Raw genomic sequence first — 20,114 nt, forward strand, 5'->3', positions numbered from 1 at the left:
GTCCAACTTGGCAAAACCCTGTCTCTACTAAAAATACAAAAATTATCTGGGCCCAGTGGCGGGCATCTGTAGTCCCAGCTACTCGGGAGGCTGAGGCAGGAGAATTGCTTGAACCCAGGAGGCAGAGGTTGCAGTGAGTCAAGATTGCCCCGCTGCACTCCAGGCTGGGTAACAGTTGGAGTGAGACTATCCCAAAAAAAAAAAAAGGAACTAAATGAGTGAATGCACCTGAGTGCTTCGAGTGGCACCCAGTGACATGGCACATAGTGTGAAAGCATTGATGGGGGAGTGGGGCATTGTGAACTTGGATCTGAAAGGAGTTCTGTCTAAACTACTAGAGTCTGGTAGGTCAGTAAGACTCTGACATCATTTTCTTCATCATCTAGATAATCCTTAGGTTTACTAAACCTGCAGGGAATTGAATATTACAGGGGGTGAAGGGTTCTAACTCCAGGGCTTCAAGGGAAATGCATGTCCTAATTACCACCTCCACCACCACCCCTTTTTCTTCTTTTTTATTTTTATTTTTTTGCTGCTTCTAGGGCAGTTCTAGGAAATTGCTTTTTCTAGGGCCAATTCCTCCCTAGTCCATCTTCCAGAGACATAATCTTTTTTTTTTTTTTTTTTTTTTTTTTTTTTTTTTGCAGAGTCTCACTCTGTTGCCCAGGCTGGAGTGCAGTGGCAAGATCTCGGCTCACAGCAACCTCCACCTGCCAGGCTCAAGCGATTCTCCTGCCTCAGGCTCCCAAGTACCGGGGACTATAGGCACACACCACCACACCTGGCTAATTTTTGTATTTTTGGTAGATACAGGGTTTCACCATGTTGGCCAGGCTGGTCTCGAACTCCTCACCTCAAGTGATCCGCCCGCCTCAGCCTCCCAAAGTGCTGGGATTACAGGTGTGAACCACTGTGCCCGGCCAAAGACATAATCTTGATCATGCCTTCTCCAGCCCCTCCTGACTCCAGAGCCTTCTCTGATAACAGCCCTAGTGGGCATCTGGCTCGGTGCCACCCCCATTCACAGGCTCCCACAGAGGGTTTCTCTCTCAACAATTTCCTCCTGCATCATTTTTCTTTTAGTCACTTGTCCTTCTCTGAGCCCTTCTTTGCTCACTTTTTCTTTAGAGACAGGATCTCGCTTTGTCACCCAGGCTGTAGCATAGTGACGTGATCATAGCTCACTGCAGCCTCGAACTCCTGGGCTCAAGTGATCCTCTTGCCTTGGCCTCCCAAGTAGTTGGGACTACGGGCACGTATCACCACACCTGGCTAATTTATCTATTTATTTTGTTGGCGATGGGGTCTCACTATGTTGCCCAGACTGGTTTCAAACTCTGGGACTCAAGCAGTCCTCCCATCTCAGCCTCCCAAAGTACCGGGATTACAGGCATGAGTCACCTTGCCCAGCCCCTAATTACCCTTGAGTACCCCTTATGTGAGTCTTAGAGTTCAGGCACATACTCTGTGTCCTGTTCTATCTGTCAGTAATAGGGCCAGGACAGGGCAAAGTAAGTAAGGCACCTGGAGCAGAATATTAAAGGAGGCCTCATGCTCGGATTTGTGCATGGGCGGGTCGGTGCCTGAGAGTAAGACCCCCTTCAATATCACACCCTGAGCACCTTGCTTCCCTCAAGCCAGCCCCGGCCCTGCTTACTGAGTCCAACACAATCAGCTTTACCTCCAGCCTCAGAGCAGGTGGCAGTTTCTCTGGTTCACTACCAGAGGACATGGTTGGCTGGCTTTTGGGGGCTATGCCAAATGAAACATACACCTGAGAGGCAATCTGGTGACCTGTGCAGAGTTGATGCCATGTAAATAGGTGCAGCCCTGAGGTGCTGCGTGCCAAAGCCCCAGCCAAGGGCTCACCTGCGTCACTGCATGTCATCTTTGTGGCAACTCTCTAATGAAGATTCATGAGTGCCGTCTTAACAGATTTGGAAACCGGTGCTCAGGGAGGCTAGGTGACTTGCTCAAGGTCACACAGGGAGTAAGCATCAGAGTTCCAGGAATTGCGTAGCCTGCCTGAGTCTAGAACCCAGGCCCTTCACCACACAGGAGCCACAGTAACAGAAACACAAAAGTACCAAGTGGCCAGCGTGGGTTAGCAAGTGGGATGGAGTTGAGCTGCTTGCAACAGAAACTAGAATCCTGCAGCTTAGAGACCACAGCTGCTGTTTTCCTCACTTGTGAACAATGCATTTGGAGGCAGGCTGATGGCATGGGTGGGTGATGCCACCAGGAACCCATCTCCTCTGTTGCACTGGGCCTTCTTTGGTGTGTGGCTTTCTTCCTCATTCTCACGAGATGACTGCTTGTGTTCCCAAACATCCCATCCACATTCCAGTCAGGAAGAAGGGTAGAAGGGTAAAGGGCAGAAGTCCTGTCTGTACTGAGTCTCTACTGATTACCAGGAAGACAGAGTTTTCTCTGAAGCTCTGCCTTGTAGACTTCTAACCACTAGCATTGCCACACCTGGATCTCATGGCCATCCCTAGCTGCAAAGGCCCCCAGCAATGTGACCATCTTAGTGGGGCACAGGGCCACCTCAGTAGAGTCAGGCAGCCGACAGATACTGGGTAGGCAGAGAGCATTGTCTCCAAAGCTAGTTAGGGTTTGGATACATGGAAAAGATTTGGGAGGATGGCATTCGGATTGGGAGAACAGCATGAGCAGAGGCACAAAGGTGGGAGAGTTTAGGGTACAAGGGGGGGCCAAGACTGTCACAAATACCTTTATTCATCTTCACACTGGTTTAAGCAAAAAAGGAGAATGTTTCAGTGGGGCTTGCTTCAGGTGCAGCTGGATCCAGGGGTTCTAAAACCCATCAGGACTCTGCTTCATCCTCTCAGCTCTCTTTGCTCTTTGTTAGGGATAGGATGATCCCCAGCAGCTCCTGACAGACTTCCCTCTAACTTCACATCCCGCAGGAAGAGAGCACCTCTTTCCCATGGCTCTAACAGGAATCCAGGGCTGTTCTCATTGCTGCCTTAGGTCTGTTTCTATCCCTGAACTGGCTGGCCATAGTGTGTTTTGAGGGTGGAATGGGCAGATTGACCAGGCCTGCCTCAAATCCCCACCATGGGGCCACATGTGGACTGAGAGTTGGGAGGAAATTGGGTCCCAGAGGAAAACAAGGGAGGTGTTTCCCGAAGGACACAGCCTGGAAGCTGGACTGATGGAGCTGCAGATCCAAAAGCCTCAGAAGCCCTTTTGTTTGGCGTAATTATCAGGTGTGTGGTTGTCTGTGCAGCAACCAAGGCAGGAAGGTGGGCTGTGGCCACATTGTAGGGAACCTTGCATGCCAGGTATATCAGTTAAGGTACAGGTTTGGCTGCTCCAGCAGGGAGACACAAATACCAGTGGCTTGAACAGCATGAAAGCTATTGTCTCTGACACAACACTGCTTAGATGGGAGCACTCGCCCTGCTCCATGCGGTCACGGAGGAACCCCTGTTACTCTGACCATCCTCCAGATGTTGCTTTCCTTCCCCCAGCACCAGTCGGCTCACTCCCACCTCCCCATTGCAGCTGGCAGGAGAAGCTGCAGGGCCTGGGGAGGCTGGTCCCTGCCCTTTAAGGAGACACCTGGAAGATGCAATTCACATCCCTCCCTCCCACCCACAGCTCGTGAGTCAGAATGTGTTCACGAGTCAGAATGTGTTCACGCGGTTCCTCTTAGCTGCAGGGGAGGCTGGGACTCCATATGCACATCTGGAACTCCAGGCAATGGAAGAACGGGAAAGTGGACGTTGGAGGGAACTCTGTAATCGGCCACACCGATCACACAATGAATTTCCTTCCCAAAGAACGATCCAAGGAATACTAGAAAAAAGAGAGGCCCCAGTCTGAAGTGTCTGCGGTCCAGAAAGTTTGGGAAATGTCCCATGCTGTGTTTCATTTTAGGATATCTGCAGTGTGCATGTGTAGGCCAGGGTTTCCCAAACAAGTCTAATCACAAAGCCCCCACTTTCTTTTATTTAAAGACAGGGTGTCACATTATCATCCAGGCTAGAGTGCAGTAGTGCGATCTTGGCTCACTGCAGCCTCGAACTGCTGGGCTTAAGTGATCCTCCCACCTCAGCCTCCGGAGTAGCTGGGACTACAGGCACACACTACCAACCTGGCTAATTTTTTTTTTTTTTTTTTGAAATGGAGTTTTGCTCTTGTTGCCCAGGCTGGAGTGCAATGGCATGATCTCAGCTCACTGCAACCTCGGCCTCCCGGGTGCAAGCGATTCTCCTGCCTCAGCCTCCTGAGTAGCTGGGATTACAGGCATGCGCCACCACACCCGACTAATTTTGTATTTTTAGTAGAGACGGAGTTTCTCCATCTTGGTCAGGTTGGTCTCAAACTCCTGACCTCAGGTGATCCGCCCACCTCAGCCATCCAAAGTGCTGGGATTACAGGTGTGAGGCACCAGGCCCTGCCACCTGGTTAATTTTTTAATTTTTTTGTAGAGATGGGAGTCTCACTATGTTGCCTAGGCTGGGCTCCAACTCTTGGCCTCAAGTGATCCTCCTGCCTCAGCCTTCCAAAATCCTGAGATTACAGGCATGAGCTACCACGCCTTGACCACAAAGCCCTTTTTGAGAAGTTTAGCACCTACTAAAAGTCTCCTGATAAAGAATTTCCAACTGGCTGGGTGTAGTGGCTCATGCCTGTAATCTCAGCAGTTGGGGAGGCCGAGGTAAGCGGATCACTTGAGGCCAAGAGTTCCACACCAGCCTGGCCAACGTGGCAAAACCCCGTCTCTACTAAAAATACAAAAATTCGCTGCGTGGTGGTGGTTGTCTGTCATTCCACCTACTCAGGAGGCTGAGGCAGGAGAATTACTTGAACCTGGGAGGTAGAGGTTGCAGAACCAAGATTGCACCATTGCACTCCAGCTTGCACAACAGAGTGAGAAGTAAAAAACAAACAAACAAACAAAAAACCAAAAAAACCCAGAATTTCCAACCAAAAAGTTATTTTTAAAAATTCTCCTGCACATTCTTTGGATAGCAGGAAGCAGTAGACTGTTGAGCAAGGTGGCATGGCCATCCAGTGCTGGCCTGGATGAGAAGGAGGTCTGTGGCCCATGCCCATCATGACACCACTGCTGTTGTGTACAGGCACACCACCCTTGGTATCTAAGCCCATAGATCCCGGTTGCACCTCTCCAGCGCCAGTCCCTGCCCCGCAGAGGAATAAAGACCTCATTCCACCTTATCTGAGACGGTCTGCATTTTTGTACAGAAGTCTGTGCAGATCAGAACAGAAGCTGGCCCGCGGCTCCACATCGAACCTCCTGTGGACTATTCTGATGATTTTGAGCTGTGTGGGGATGTGACTGTCCAGGCAAACAACACTTCTGAGGATCGTCCGCAGGTAGGGATGACCTTGGCCTTGCGCTCAGGGCACCTGAAGGACGGTGAGGCTCGGTGCTGCAGTGGCCTCTCGGGGCACTTTCTGATATTTATTTATTCTGTCCTTCACTCGCCGCTGTGTTCCTTCACTCTTGCGTTCGTTTCACACAGTTTGATGAGCAGACCTTGAGCTAGAGGTCAGCATTCAGAGGCACCCAGTGACCAGGGGTCGGTGAGGCCAGGGTCTGACCTCTAAGGGTCACCAGCACATAGTCCCTGTACAGCGAGAGAATGCAGAGGTTGGGGTAGAGCATGGCACAGACAGAGGAGGGAGAGGATCCCGGAAGGCTTCCTAGAGGGAGTGACTTTTGTCTTGGGTCCTAAAAGCTGGGTAAGAGTTTGAGGGGCAAGTTAGTGAGGGCAGGCAGGAATTGCTGATGTTCAGCCTGTCTACATGTGTATACTTGCACCTGATGAATATTTCGAATACCAGCCCCAGGGCAGCAGGAGCCACTCGTTTAAAAGCCTAGAGGCCTACACAGCTTTAGCTTGAAGTCCATGTCGGTTTAGCAGCTTATAAGGTTGACAACAGGACATTTTACTCCCCTTCCTCAGATTGCCATTTCATTCCTGAAATCCTTTGAACTGCAAAAGTATATCCCAGTCCTTCCTTCCACAAGCATTTGTTAAGCACCTCTCACTGACCATCAGGCTCTGTCCTAGGCACCAGAGATTCAGAAATGAACAAAACTGAAAAGGTGCCTATACTTTTTTATTTTTGTATTATTTTTTTAAAGACGGAATTGTGCTCTGTCACCCAGGCTGGAGCGCATTGGTATGATCATAGCTCACTGCAGCCTTGAACTCCTGGGCTCAAGCCATCCTCTCACCCCAGCTTCCTGAGTAGCTGGGATTACAGGCATGGGCCGCACCCAGTGAGGTGCCTGTTCTTAAGCAACTTATGTTCCAAAGGGGAGACAAACAATGAAGAAAAAAGCGAGAAATAAACGATGAGATCCTTTCAGGTATCAGTAAGTTCTCTGAAGAAAACAGAAGAGAAAGATGGGACAGCAAGATGCTGTGGGAGAGAAGGCAGTGTTAGCCAGGATAGAGAGAGAAGGAAGGCCTCTTTCCAGCATGACATTTCAGTTGAAACCTGATGGATTAGGAGTGACCTGGGGCCAGGCGCTGTGGCTCACACCTGTAATCCCAGCACTTTGGGAGGCCAAGGTGGGCAGATCACCTGCGGTCAGGAGTTCAAGACCAGCCTGGCCAACATGTTGAAACCCCATCTCTACTTGTAATACAAAAATTAGCTGGGCGTGGTAGTGTGTGCCTATAATCCCAGCTGCTTGGGAGGCTGAGACAGGAGAATCGCTTGAACCCGGGAGGCGGGAGTTGCAGTGAGCCAAGACTGCACCACTGCATTCCAGCCTGGGCGATTAAGTGAAACTGTGTCTTAAAAAAAAAAAAAAAAAAAAAAAAGGAATGTCTTGGCAAACACCAATGAGAAAGGCATTCCAGATAGAGGAAGCAGCAAGTGCAATAGCTTGAGGCCAGGCTTGTCCAAGGAGCAGGATGCAGGCACAGTGTGAACGAGGGGGATAAAGAACAAAGGAAGATTAGGTGCACTGGGGCAGAACAGACCTGGGCCAGGGTGGAAGTAGGAGTGGATGGTTGGGGTTTACTCCAAGGGCATTATTTTTATAAATAGAATGAGTAGATCATCTCCATAGTTATGTAGAAGCAAAGTTATCCAGAGGTGGTAGGTCAAAGTCAAGTTGCTAAGCCAGACCCTGCCCCGTTTGCCAGAGCGGCGTTTGTTCAACTCTGGGCCCCAGCTGCAGATTCAGTGACGTCACCACAAAGGCAGAGTCTTGCTTCTGCGTGTCACTTTTATGAAGTGAGAAGCACTCTTACAGGAGATGGGAATGCTGTCCAGGAAATGTTCCTCTGATTTTAGTTGCATGCTTGCACTTCCTTATTTTCTGATAAAGGAAAGAAAGATAAAGAGCAAGGATCACTTCGTTTCACATCCTGGTTGCAAAAAACCCCAGTATGTTGGAAATTTTTGTTTCCCTAAAACAGAACATAAAAGTCCTTTTCTATGGAATGATCTAATGACTTTGTTTCTCTGCCCAGTCCATTAAAGTGGGGTTAAACAGTAGGCAAAATTGTGGACTTTATTACCTTTAAAACTCAAATCCCAAACAACACAGACAATTTGCTTTTGAACCAAACCGCCCCCTGCTCAGGATCAGTCTATGCAAAACAGCCATCAATTTCTCTTAATTGGGAGGCTGGTTTTTAGCCAAGCACAGTCTGTTACAGTCCCAGCCCCAGATGTGTGTGTGCCCTTCAAACAAGAGGCCGTGGTAGTTTGCCTTTGGTCAAGCATTGGGCACCTCTCATTAAATTAACATACAGCCCTTCCTTTGCGAGCTCTCAAGCTCCCTACAACGCGAGGCAGCCGCATGAAGTCCCATTAGCATCCTTTTGTGCACGTGCTCCGCATAGGCCTTCCTGCTGCTCCGCCAGCACTTAATTTTCTCCACTCCGAGTGCTTGATTATATTTCTCTCTCTTCTTTTCCTCCATCTTGAGGGGCACTCCATAAGGCTTCACAGTCAATTTCCTCTTGGAGTTATTTTCCCGCAAAGTGAAAGAATAAAATGGCAATGCCAGTTTTCGGCAAAGGCAGAAGCCTTAAGAGATGCAATCTGAACAGGGGAAAAAAGAGGCACGTGGCGAAGTATACTCAGCCACCTCACACCGTTTGCAAGCGCAGCCTGAAATGGAGTAAGAGGAAATGCATGTCCGCATATGTACTTTTCATCTGACCTTCACTGTTGAAACACACCAGCCTCTCACCTTTAATCACATCTTCCGTGAACTTCAATTTCATAGCTTCTCTGAGTTTACAGACTGGCTTGCTGCAGACATGTTCTGTTGCCCTCCACCTCGTTGACTTGTACATTGCTTTTAAAAGATGTAAATTACTAGCTGACATTTTAATTAATTAATTTATTTTTTTGAGACACTGTCTCACTCTGTCACCTAGGCTGGAGTGCAGTGGTGCGATCTCAGCTCACCGCAACCTCTGCCTCCTAGGTTCAAGCGATTCTCCTGCCTCAGCCTCCCGAGTAGTTGGGATTACAGGTGCTGACCACCACGCCTGGCTAATTTTTGCATTTTCAGTAGAGATGGGGTTTCACCATGTTGGCCAGACTGGTCTCGAACTCCTGACCTCAGGTGATTTGCCTGCCTCACCCGCCCAAAGTGCTGGGATTACAGGCATGAGCTACCACACCCAGGCAAGGGGTCTACAGTCTTATACACCAACAGTGACCAGAGCTGAGAAACAGCTGTCCCCTTACTTAGGTGTGTGTGCTCCAGTGTGCCACCATCCTGGGTACCATTCCAGACACTGAGGATAAGGCAGAAGATAAACAAGTGTAAAATGTGTAAGGAGACAACAGGGCTGATAAGAAAAATAAAATAGGAAGGGGATAGAGAAAAATAGCCAGGGGCTGCTATTTTATATGGAGGGTGCAGGGGCTCCCCTTGATGAGGTGATACTTAAGTAGAGGTGAGGTCAGAGAAGCAGCCACGGGTCAGTTGCCTGGGGCTTGAGGGCAAAAATAAAGATACGGGATTCTCCTTAAGTTTGAGGGGAAACCACCATAGGGTTTGAACTATTTTACATCTCTGGTGAAAGGAAGACACTGCTTTCCAGAGAGTTCCACCAAAGTGCCAAGTCTTAGTTATGTTGGCTTTCCTGGGGACATGGCTGTACACTGCAATGGATGATATGTTCGCCATTTCAGTGGTATCATCTCTGGCCAGGTGCCGTGGCTCACATCTGTAATGCCAGCTCTTTGGGAGGCGAAGGGTCGCTTAAGATCAGGGGTTCGAGACCAGCCTGACCAACATGATGAAACCCTGTCTCTACTAAAAACACAAAAATAAGCAGGCATGGTGGCACACATCTGTAATCCCAGCTACTCAGGAGGCTGAGACAGGAGAATCACTTGAACCTAGGAGGCAGAAGTTACAGCGAGTCAAGATTGAGCCACAGTACTCCAGCTTGGGGGACAGAGTGAAACTCCAACCCCCCCCCCAAAAAAAAAAAAATTGTCTCCGTTGATGTATCAGGAATGAAGCAAAGTGTGCATTTAAAAAAATTATGGTACTTAGTTTCCTGATAATGCATAATTTATATAAAAAATTCAAATCCCACAAGGCTACCGTAAGTGATGATGATGCCACTGCACTCCAGCCTGGGTGACAGAGCAAGATCCTGTCTCTAAAAGGAAAAAAAATCAAATGATACAAAGAAAACAAAAGTCCTTTCATAACCCCACTGCCCCAGAGATAATTATTGTGAGTAGATGGGTAGATAATCATCTGGACTAAAAATGGCATATTTCATTATATCCAAGAAGAGATCATTGATCCAGAATATCCCGGACCTGTCTCGTTCCCAGTGAGTGGTGTCTCCCACGTCTAGTTACCTCTGAAGTCTCTGAGAGCATGATAGGTGACAGGAACACAGGGCCACCCTGACGTCTTCTGGATGCTTTCTGAGCGTTCTTTCCACTGGGTGGGTGGTGGCATGGGGTGAGTCAGGTTTTTTCCCACAACAACAGTTCAGTGTCTTAAAGTCATTGTTATTGCTGACATTTATAAACGACTAAAGGCCACCATCCTTGGCCAGCCCACCCCAACCCCACCCCCAGCCAGGCTCCGCAGCACATCCCTTCGGTCTTCCTTCATTCATTCCAGTGATGAGACTTAGGGCAGTTTCAATGCTTGGGGTTACCATAGCAGGAACTTAGGGCAGTTCCTGCTGTTTGGGGTTACCATATAAATGACCTCTGAGTGGGTGCCTTTTTAACATTTTTAGTGGTTATTTTCACATAAATAGGATTATATCGTCCATGCTATTTGATTATCCCACATTTTTTTTTTTTTTTTAGACAAAGTCTCGCTCTGCCACCCAGGCTGGAGTACAGTAGTACAATCACAGTTCACTGCAACCTCTACCTCCCAAGTTAAAGCAGTCATCCTGTGTCAGCCTCCCAGATAGCTGAGACAACAGGCACTCATCACCAGATCTAGCTAATTGTTGGGGGGTTTTTTGGTAGAGATAGGGTCTCATATCCCACTATATTGGCCTGGCTGGTCTTGAACTCCTGGGCTCAAGCAATCCTCCCACCTCAGCCTCCCAAAGTTTCAGTTATTACAGGGCTAAGCCACCATGCCCAGCCCCATTTACTTACTTACTTATTTATTTATTTAAAGACGCAGTCTTGCTCTGTTGCCCTGGCTGGAGTGCAGTGGCGAGATCTCGGCTCACTGCATCCTCTGCCTCTTGGATTCAAGCAATTCTCCTGCCTTATCCTCCCATGTAGCTGGGACTATAGGCAGGCGCCACCACACCTGGCTAATTTTTGCATTTTTAGTAGAGATGGGATTTCACCATGTTGGCCAGGCTAGTCTCGAACTCCTGACCTCAGGTGATCGGCCTGCCTCAGCCTCCCAAAGTGCTAGGATTACAGATGTGAGCCACTGTGCCCGGCCATTTTTTACAAAACGCAACAATATACCTTGGCCATCTTTCTACACTGGTACTCACTCAACTGCCATACAGCTCCATGGTTTAGTGCTCTGTTTTGGGAGTTGGTGGCCTGAGTTTGGATCCTGGTGCATTGACTAGCTGTGTGCCAGCAATGGTGTTGATGTAGCAGAAATGAGAGCGATCAGATCCACTTTAGGAGCAAGAGCAGAGGGTGATTCAGTGAGGAGAGGGATGGGAGGCAGGGAGACCAACAGAAGAGCGAGGCCCCAGCACATCTTCAGGGACAGGAAGTTGCTTTTACCATGCCCAGTTCCCTGTGCTTGTTCATAGGATACCAAATCTCCCACCAGCACCAAGCCCTGTGGTTTTAACATCTCCCTTCTGAGTGCATGTGGACATTCTGACCCTTCAAGCAGCGTGGACAAAGAAAGGATCCTCTTAACTATTCAGGATGTGATGGTAAGATCAGTTTTCAGCATCCTAACCCATAAGGGCTGGGGATCTTTTCCATAGCTAAGCAGCTGTGCCTGCCATAAGATGGACTCCAGGCGAACCACAGGGCGGGCACGGTGGCTCATGCCTGTAATCCCAGCACTTTGGGAGGCTGAGGCGGGAGGATGGCTTGAGCTCAGGAGTTAGAGACCAGCCTGGGAAACATAACAAGACCTTGTCTCGACTAAAAGTTTAAAAAATTTGCTGGGTGTGGTGGCGTGTGCCTGCAGTCCCAGCTACTTGAGAAACTGAGGCTGGAGGATCACTTGAGTCCAGGAATTCAAGGTTGCAGTGAGCTATGATTGTGCTATTGCACGTCTGCCTGGATGACAGAGAGAGAAACATACAAACAAAACCTCTGGGGTGCTACCCCCTAGAATGGATATATATTTTTTGTTTGTTTATTTGCTTGTTTAAAGAGTTAGAATCTTGCTCTGTCTCCCAAGCTAGAATACAGTGGTGCAATCATGGCTCACTGCAACTCCTGGGCTCAAGTGATCCTCCCACCTCAGCCTCCCAAGTAGCTGGGGTTATAGGTATGCGCCACCATGCCCAGCTAATTCTTTTTTAATTTTTTTAATTTTTTTTTTTTTTTTTTTGAGAGACAACGTCTTGCTTTATTGCCCAGGCTGGTTTCAAACTCCTGGGCTCAAGTGATCCTCCTGCCTCAACCTCCCAAAGTGCTGCCATTACAGGCATGAGCTGCTGTGCCTGGCCAGAAGATGTAAAACAATCCACAAGAGCTTTGACTTAATGACGTTACTTTTAAATGATAATAAGAGCTCACATTAAATGAGCACTTACCGAGTGCCAAGCACCATGTTGAGCAAGTAACATCCATGACCACATTAACCACGTGAGTTAAGTTCTAGGGATTTTCATTCATTCCCATGTTATGGTTTGAGGAAACTGAGGAATAAAGAAATAATGTTGCTCACCCAGGCCTCAGGGAAGGCCCTGCTGGAAGCCCAGGCTCATGACTGCCTGTGCCTTACAGTTCAGAGTCACAGGCGGGGAATTGCACTCACTTGGTTTTGCTCAGAATGTGCCACGGTCTGTTGTGAATATTACTGATGTTATGCCTGGGAGCAAGGTGTTCAGAGGTGACCATCTATCAGTTATGCTTAATAATGTTTTAAACAATGATAGAGAGAACCTCTCCTTAGCCAAATGTCTCCTCAGTGAATCCATAACTGAAAATGTGGATGAAAAATGTTTTTCAAAAGCGAAATCCAATGAGGAAACAGCCAGACAAACCCAAATTGAGGGTGATACTCTACAATACAACTGGCCCGGAGTCTTCAAAAATGTCAGTGGCAGCCAGGTGCGGTAGCTGATACCTATCATCCCAGCACTTTGGGAGGCTGAGGTGGGAGGAATGCTTGAAACCAGGAGTTCCAGACCAGCCTGGGCAACATAGGGAGACTCCATCTCTACAAATAATTAGCTGGGTGTGGTGGTGCATGCCTATAGTCCCAGCTACTTGGGAGGCTGAGGAGAGAGGATCACTTGAGCCCGGGAGGTCGAGGCTGCAGTGAGCTATGATCATGGCACTGCACTCCAGCCTGGGCAACAGAATGAGACCCTGTCTCAAAAAAAAAAAAAAAAAAAAAAAAAAAAAGTCAGTAGCATGAGAGACAAAGGGTGTTGTTTCAGATTAAAGGAGAGTAAAGAAATAACACAATAAGGCAGTGTGATGAGATCCTAGGGGTGTGAGGGAGAGGAATTGCTATATATAAGGAGAGTTTTGGAAAATGAATGAAATTTGAAATGAACTATATTATATTAGATAATATTGTATTGACGTTAAATTTTCTGAGTTTGACAGTTGCATTGTGGCCATGTAAGAGAACGTCCTTGTTCTCTGGAGACACATGCTGAAGTGTGCAGGCATGAGGGGCTATGCATAAATGGGTCAGGATCGAGAATATGTGTGTACATATTGAGAAGGAGAAAGTGGGAGGGGAGAGGAGAGAAATGTGGCAAAATGTTAACATCTGGTAAATATATGTGAAGGGTATTTGGGTGTTCATTATACTAGCATGATAAGTTTTCTGTAGGTTTTACATTTTTTCAAAATAGAAAAAGCTAGCACATTAAAGAGGAGAGGAGCTACTTCAGTAGAACTAAGCATCACCAAAGAAGAAATAGAGAAAAATGGCCTGGCACAGTGGCTCACACCTGTAACCCTAGCACATTGGGTGGATGAGGCGGGTGGATCACCAAGGTCAGGAGTTCAAGACCAGCCTGGCCAACATGGTAAAACCCCATCTCTACTAAAAATACAAAAATTAGCCGGGCATGGTGGTGTGTGCCTGTAATCCCAGCTACTTGGGAGGCTGAGGCAGGAGAATTGCTTGATCCTGAGAGTCGGAGGTTGCAGTAAGCCGAGATCATGCCACAGCACTCCAGCCTGGGTGACAGAGCAAGACTCCATCTCGGGGGGAGAAAAAATCCAGCATAGTAGGATTGTATCAATGTAGTTTCCTAATTGTGATGTTATGCTGTAGTTATGCAAGGTATCACCATTGGGGGAAACTGGGTGAAGGGTACATGGGCTCTCTCTTTATTTTTCCTTACAAATGGCATGGGAAATCTATAATTAGCTCAACATAAAGAGTAAAAATTAAATAAAAACACCAATGCCCAGGTCTTACCACTCAGAGGATCTGATTCTGGATTTGGGCTCAGCCACTGTTCCCTTTTTTAAGGTCCTTATGTGACTATAATTTGTTGCAATGTTTGAGAACCATAGTTATAAGGAAAAGATAGAGCTGCAGTTCTCAAAGTTGGATATGCATAAGAATCGCTTAGGATATTTGTTTAAGATGCATATTTTAGGTCAGAACTTTTAAGCTAATAGAATTTGTAGATAGGAGGTAGCGCATTTTTAACAAAAGAACTCCCAGTGATTCTGAAGCAGAGGCCTGAAGATTAGAGCACACCTCCAATGGAAGGAACATCTTTTAAGATACTTTGGACTTTGTGGCTTAGATTTGAGGACTGTAAAAGAGGGACATTTAAAAAAATCAAAATTAAAAGCTCTTCTACATCGTACAAAGCTAAGATGACCAACCAGCGAAAAAGCAACAAAAATAGAGTTTCACCAAGGTCAGAAAGGTACAGGATGAAAGATAGGGTCTGCCCTTCTCTTTGAAACCATATTCTTTACTTCTGGAAACCTGGCGGGGAGACGATGTCCCTTAAAAAAATAACAGATGAAAGATACAGAAGCAGAATAGCTCCTAAAAATATCTCCTGTACTATAGAGGAGTACATTTGTTTGTTTATTGTTGTTTGTTTGTTTGTTTTTTCAGAGTCTCGCTCTGCTGCCCAGGCTAGAGTGCAGTGGCATGATCTCAGTCACTGCAACCTCTGCCTTCCGGGTTAAGGCAATTCTCATGCCTCAGCCTCCCGAGTAGCTGGGATTATAGATGTGTGCCAGCACACCCGGCTAATTTTTTTTTTTTTTTTTTTTTTTTTTTTTTTTGTATTTTTAGTAGAGACGGGGTTTCACCATTTTGGCCAGGCTGGTCTCAAACTTCTAACCTTAGGTGATCCACCTGCCTCGGTCTCCCAAAGTGCTGGGATTACAGGCGTGAGCTACCATGCCTGGCCTGTGAGTCAATTTGTATCCAAAATATTAACCATTAATATCAAGAAGAGACTGAATTATGTTCAGCATACTCTTTTAAGAAGACAAGGACATATTCATATATTTTCAAAATATTTACATACAGAATAATTTGTTTACGTGTTTTACTATTTGAAGGGGTAAATTTGACTGGGCTCATGCAGTGGCTCATGCCTGTAATCCTGGTACTTGGGAGGCCAAGGCAGGAGGATCACTTGAGGCCAGAAGTTGCAGACTAACGTAGGCAACATAGTGAGACCTCATCTCTATAAAAAAATTAAAATTAGCTGGGCATGCTAATGTGCACCTCTAGTCCCAGCTGCTCGGGAGGCTGAGGTGGGAAGATCACATGAGGCCAGGAATTTGAGGCTCCACTAAGCCGTGATCACACCACTACACTCAGCCTAGGGGACCGAGCACCACACTCCGGCCTGGGGGACCGAGCACCACACTCCGGCCTGGGGGACGGAGTACTACACTCCGGCCTGGGGGACCGAGCACTACACTCCAGCCTGGGGGACCAAGACTTTTTTTTTTTTCTGTATACAAAAAAGTGAATTTTAGATCAATACAAAATTAATTTTGCATTGTTATTATATTAAGACAGTACTATATTGTGAAAATAAAGATGCACCCATCCTGTTTGGTTTTTCTCACTTTGGTTACATTTCAAAATGTGGCTCAAACTTGAGAAAACACAATGCAGAGAAAATAGAGGCATGTAGGAGAGGCTTTCTGATTAGGTATGACTTGAAAAAATATGCTAAAATGCAGGATAAGGATAGAAATACACCAAGGAATGGGAAGGAGTGTGGCCAAATTGAGGGCTCAGATTCGTGACTAGAAGGGCCAGCTTCAGCTCACAGCATGTTCTGTTGGCCGGCTTGGTGGTGCACCATGGTTATTGTTGCTGTTTGACTTGGACTTAGAAAACTTTTCTTCTGAGCATGCACCCCCAGTTTGACCTGGTCCTCACTCCCTATTATACGACACTGTGGTTTATTTGATAGTTTATATTACATTACACCTCCTGAGAATGTCAGAGTTTGCGAGTCTTGTTTTTGGTAGGAGAAAGACCAAGTGACAGATTCCGCAAGCCTGGGAAGGTAGCTCGGGTTTTTCCATAAATTCTCTGTGGGGCCTTGGCTAAGTCACACTCCTCTGGAGCCCCCATTTCCTCCTTTAACAAGAATGGGGGAATTAAATGTCTCCTGCCCCTGCCAGCTCTGAAATCATAAATCCTAGGTGCAGTTTATAAGAACTTCTGTTTCCATATTACAAAATTCACGGATTGGCCGGCAGTGGCTCAAACCTGTAATCCCTGTAATCCCAGCACTTTGGGAAGATCACCTGAGGTCAGGAGTTGGAGACCAGCCTGGCCAACATGGTGAAATCCCATCTCTATTAAAAATACAAAAATTAGCCAGGCATGGTGGCACATGCCTGTAATCCCAGCTACTCAGGACGCTGAGGCAGGAGAATCGTTTGAGCCCAAGAGGAAGGTGGAGGTTGCAGTGAGCCAAGATTGCACCACTGCACTCCAGCCTTGGCAACAGAGCAAGACTCTATCTCAAAAAACAAAACAAAACAACAACAACAACAACAACAAATCCATGAATGGGAGTAGACGATACATAATAGTTTGTGGAGCTCTGGCTCGTATCAGTACTTTTTTGTTTTTTTAAGAGATGGGGTCTCACTACATTGCCCAGACTATAATGCAGTGGCTATTATAGTGATTATAGTGTACTACAGCCTCAAACACCTGGCCCCAAGCCATCCCCCCAAGTAGCTCGGACTGCAGCCACACACCACCGCATCCAGCGATTGCTGTAGGTCTTTTGCAAGTTCGGTATTTAGGGCTTCAAACACCTTCCCCCACCCCAGATCTAAGCTTCATGATAGCAGACATGTACTCTGTCTCATTGCCTGGTGTGTCTCTGGTCCCTAGAAAAGTGCCTGGCATAGAGTTAGTCTGCAAATAAATCTTCATTGAGCAAGTGGATTGAATGATTGAATCAGTGAGTGAGTGGTATGGCTGTTGACTAGGCACCCTGGCCAGCCCACACAAGGAACTTCAGTCATCACATCACTGAGTTATGATTACAGTGACAATGTTTTCCAAACTGTGAATCAGGACACATAATCTGACAAGGAATTTTTGTGTTGCTTGGGGTAGACGAGTCAGTTTGAGATATGTAGTTTGGGTCCTGAAATACTGGGATTTCTGGCACATGTTCTTAATGTGAGAGAATATTTTAAATCACCTGAGTGAGGCAGGTAGGTCAGTCGGGGCATGCAGGGAATGATGGGGATGGTGGCAGACAATCACAGTGGACTGTCATCATGCAGAAATATGGGCCTAGTGGTGCCAGGCTTTCTAGGTTTAAGAGAAGCCAGGTATCTAAATTTCTGGGTTTCCCTGTTTTCTTTTCTTTTTTTTTTTTTGAAATGGAGTCTCACTCTTTTGCCCAGGCTGGAGTGCAATGGCATGGTCTTGGCTCACTGCAACATCTGCCTCCCGGCTTCAAGTGATTCTCCTTCCTCAGCCTCCCAAGTAGCTGGGACTACAGGCGTGCACCACCATGCCCAGCTAATTTTTGTATTTTTAATAGAGACAGGGTTTCACCATGTTGGCCAGGCTGGTCTCAAACTCCTGACCTCAGGTGATCCACCCTCCACCCACCTAGGCCTCCCAAAGTGCTGGGATTACAGGAGTGAGCCACTGTGCCCGGCCTGGGTTTCTTTATGTTTAATTTCTCCCAATTGTTTTTATGTTGGAAACTGATTTACAGTTTGTTTGTTTTTCAGACAGGGTTTTGCCCTGTCACCTAGGCTGGAGTGCAGTGGCGTAATCATAGCTCACTGCAGCCTCGACCTCCTGAGCTCAAGCTTTCCTACTGCCTCAGCCTCCCAGGTAGCTGGAATTACAGGCACAAGTCACTGTGCCTGGCTAATATATATATATATATAGTAGAAATGGGGTTTCACTATGTTGCCCTGGCTGGTCTTGAACTCTTGAGCTCAGGTAATCTGCCTATGTAGGCTTCCCAAAGCATTGGGATTATGGGCATGAGCCACCATGCCCAGCCTAATTCACAATTTCCTGTGGACCAAACAAAATATACCTGCTGGCCAGATGTGGCCTTTAGACTACCAACTTGCAACTTCTGATTTAGCTAATGAAAGCTTTGTCAGTTCCTGATGAGATAGGAGGAAGAGGTCTTTCTTCTTGACAGTGGCTCTTGACCTAGCCCATCTGTTACCTAGAAACATCAAACGCCCCCAGGGATGACCAACTGGACAGCTCAGACCAAAAGACGGCTGGCTTATGGCATTAGAAGGGCCCTGGGCAGGTGGGTCAGACAGCACAAGGCCAGCTGAGCAGGAATAATTTGGTGATGAGCATGAATGATGTGAAATGATGCTGAACAAGCACTAAATGCCCATGAATTACAGGTCCAGAAGTAAGAGATGTAGTCATCCTATCCCTCAGTAGGGTGTTTCTGCAAATGAAGGTGCCAGATGAATTGAACTTAATAAAGCATATTTTTCAATCTTAATGAAAATAAAGAATATCTTCTGAATCAATATTAGAATAACTTTAATATCTTGCATTTATAGCCGACTTAGAATTTCTTAGGTATGATGTGAAACAATTTTTACATTATTTTGTATCATTTTATCTAACACCTAATACATGGGTGCCTTCTCATTTAAAAAGATTCAAACAGTTCAGAAGTAAATTGAGTATAATATGAAAAGCCGTCTATATCTACCCAGCCAAAACATCTCAAGCTTTTACTTTTATTGAGCAAGTATACTTTATTCATTTGGTTATCCATTCATTCATTTACTCATTTATTTATTATTCTTTTCAGCTTATTTCTGCTTTCATCTTAATTCCTCTCTCAAACTTTTTGATTTAATTTATCACATTGGTTCTCCCTGACCTCCACCACTGTAACCTGCCTTAAGTTAAATGTTTAATTTCTTTTTTCTTTCCCTTTTTTTTTTTTTTAAAGATAGAGATGATGTCTCACCATGTTGCCCAGGCTGGTCTCAAACTCCTAGGCTTAAGTAATCCTCCCGTTTGGCTTCCCAAAGTGCTAGGATTACAGGTGTGACCCACCGCACCTAGCCCATTTAATTTTCATACTGTTTTCTAATATATCAATTAGGCTATACCTTTAGGCTGTAAGTTTTCTTCTGAATATTGCTTTGTATTTTTTCTGCAAATTTTACCATGTAGTACTAGGTAATAGTTTCTTTGTCATTTATTTATTTATTTATTTTGAGACAGTCTCGCTCTGTCGCCCAGGCTGGAGTGCAGTGCAACGGAGTCTCACTCGGCTCGCTGCAACCTCCGTCTCCCAGGTTCAAGCAATTCTCCGGTCTCATCGTCCCAAGTAGCTAGGACTGCAGGCGTGTCACTACACCCGGCTAATTTTTTTTTTTTTTTTTTTTTTTTTTTTTTTTTTGTAGAGATGGGGTTTCACTATGTTAGCCAGGCTGGTCTCAAACTCCTGACCTCAGGTGATCCACCCGCCTTGGCCTCCTAAAGTGCTGGGATTACAGGCATGAGCCACCGTGCCCGTGCCCAGCTATTTATTTCTATTGGCTTATTACTTCGGGGTGGTTTTTCTTCCCTTCTGTATGTTTATTTCTTCATTTAAGACAGGGTCCTGTTCTGTCACCCAGCCTGGAATGCAGGCCGTGATCATGGGTCACTGCAGCCTCAACCTTCTGGGGTCAAGCGATGCACCTGCCTCAACCTTGCAAGCAGCTGGGACTACAGGCCTGCGCCACCATGCCCGGCTAATCTTTTAATTTTTTCATAGAGAGAGGGACTTGCTATGTTATCCAGACTGGTCTTGAACTCCTGGCCTCAAGCAGTCCTCCCACCTTGCCCTCCCAAAGTGCTGGGATTACAGGCACAAGCCACCACACCCAGTCTCTCTTCTTTATTTAGGAGAGTTTTTCCAAACGTTCTAAGTAAACCATTTTTTTGTTTATCTAGTTTTTTTTGGGTTTTTTTTTGTTTGTTTGTTTGTTTTTGT

At 46.5% G+C, this 20,114-nt stretch overlaps 1 protein-coding gene across 3 annotated transcripts in view; it reads left to right on the forward strand.

Moving 5' to 3' along the window:
- Positions 1-20,114, forward strand: part of KIAA0556 (KIAA0556 ortholog) — a 232,651-nt gene that overhangs the window by 95,004 nt on the left and 117,533 nt on the right. For 2 of the 3 annotated variants that reach the window (XM_030925123.1, XM_030925124.1), the window contains exons 6-7: positions 5,239-5,370; positions 11,259-11,387. In XM_030925123.1, coding sequence (XP_030780983.1) covers positions 5,239-5,370; positions 11,259-11,387 — 261 coding nt within the window. The remainder of the gene's footprint in view (positions 1-5,238; positions 5,371-11,258; positions 11,388-20,114) is intronic. The other variant, XM_030925125.1, reaches the window with a different exon arrangement.

The sequence above is a fragment of the Rhinopithecus roxellana genome, chromosome 20, assembly GCF_007565055.1.
Source record: "Rhinopithecus roxellana isolate Shanxi Qingling chromosome 20, ASM756505v1, whole genome shotgun sequence".
Taxonomy (NCBI): Eukaryota; Metazoa; Chordata; class Mammalia; order Primates; family Cercopithecidae; genus Rhinopithecus; species Rhinopithecus roxellana.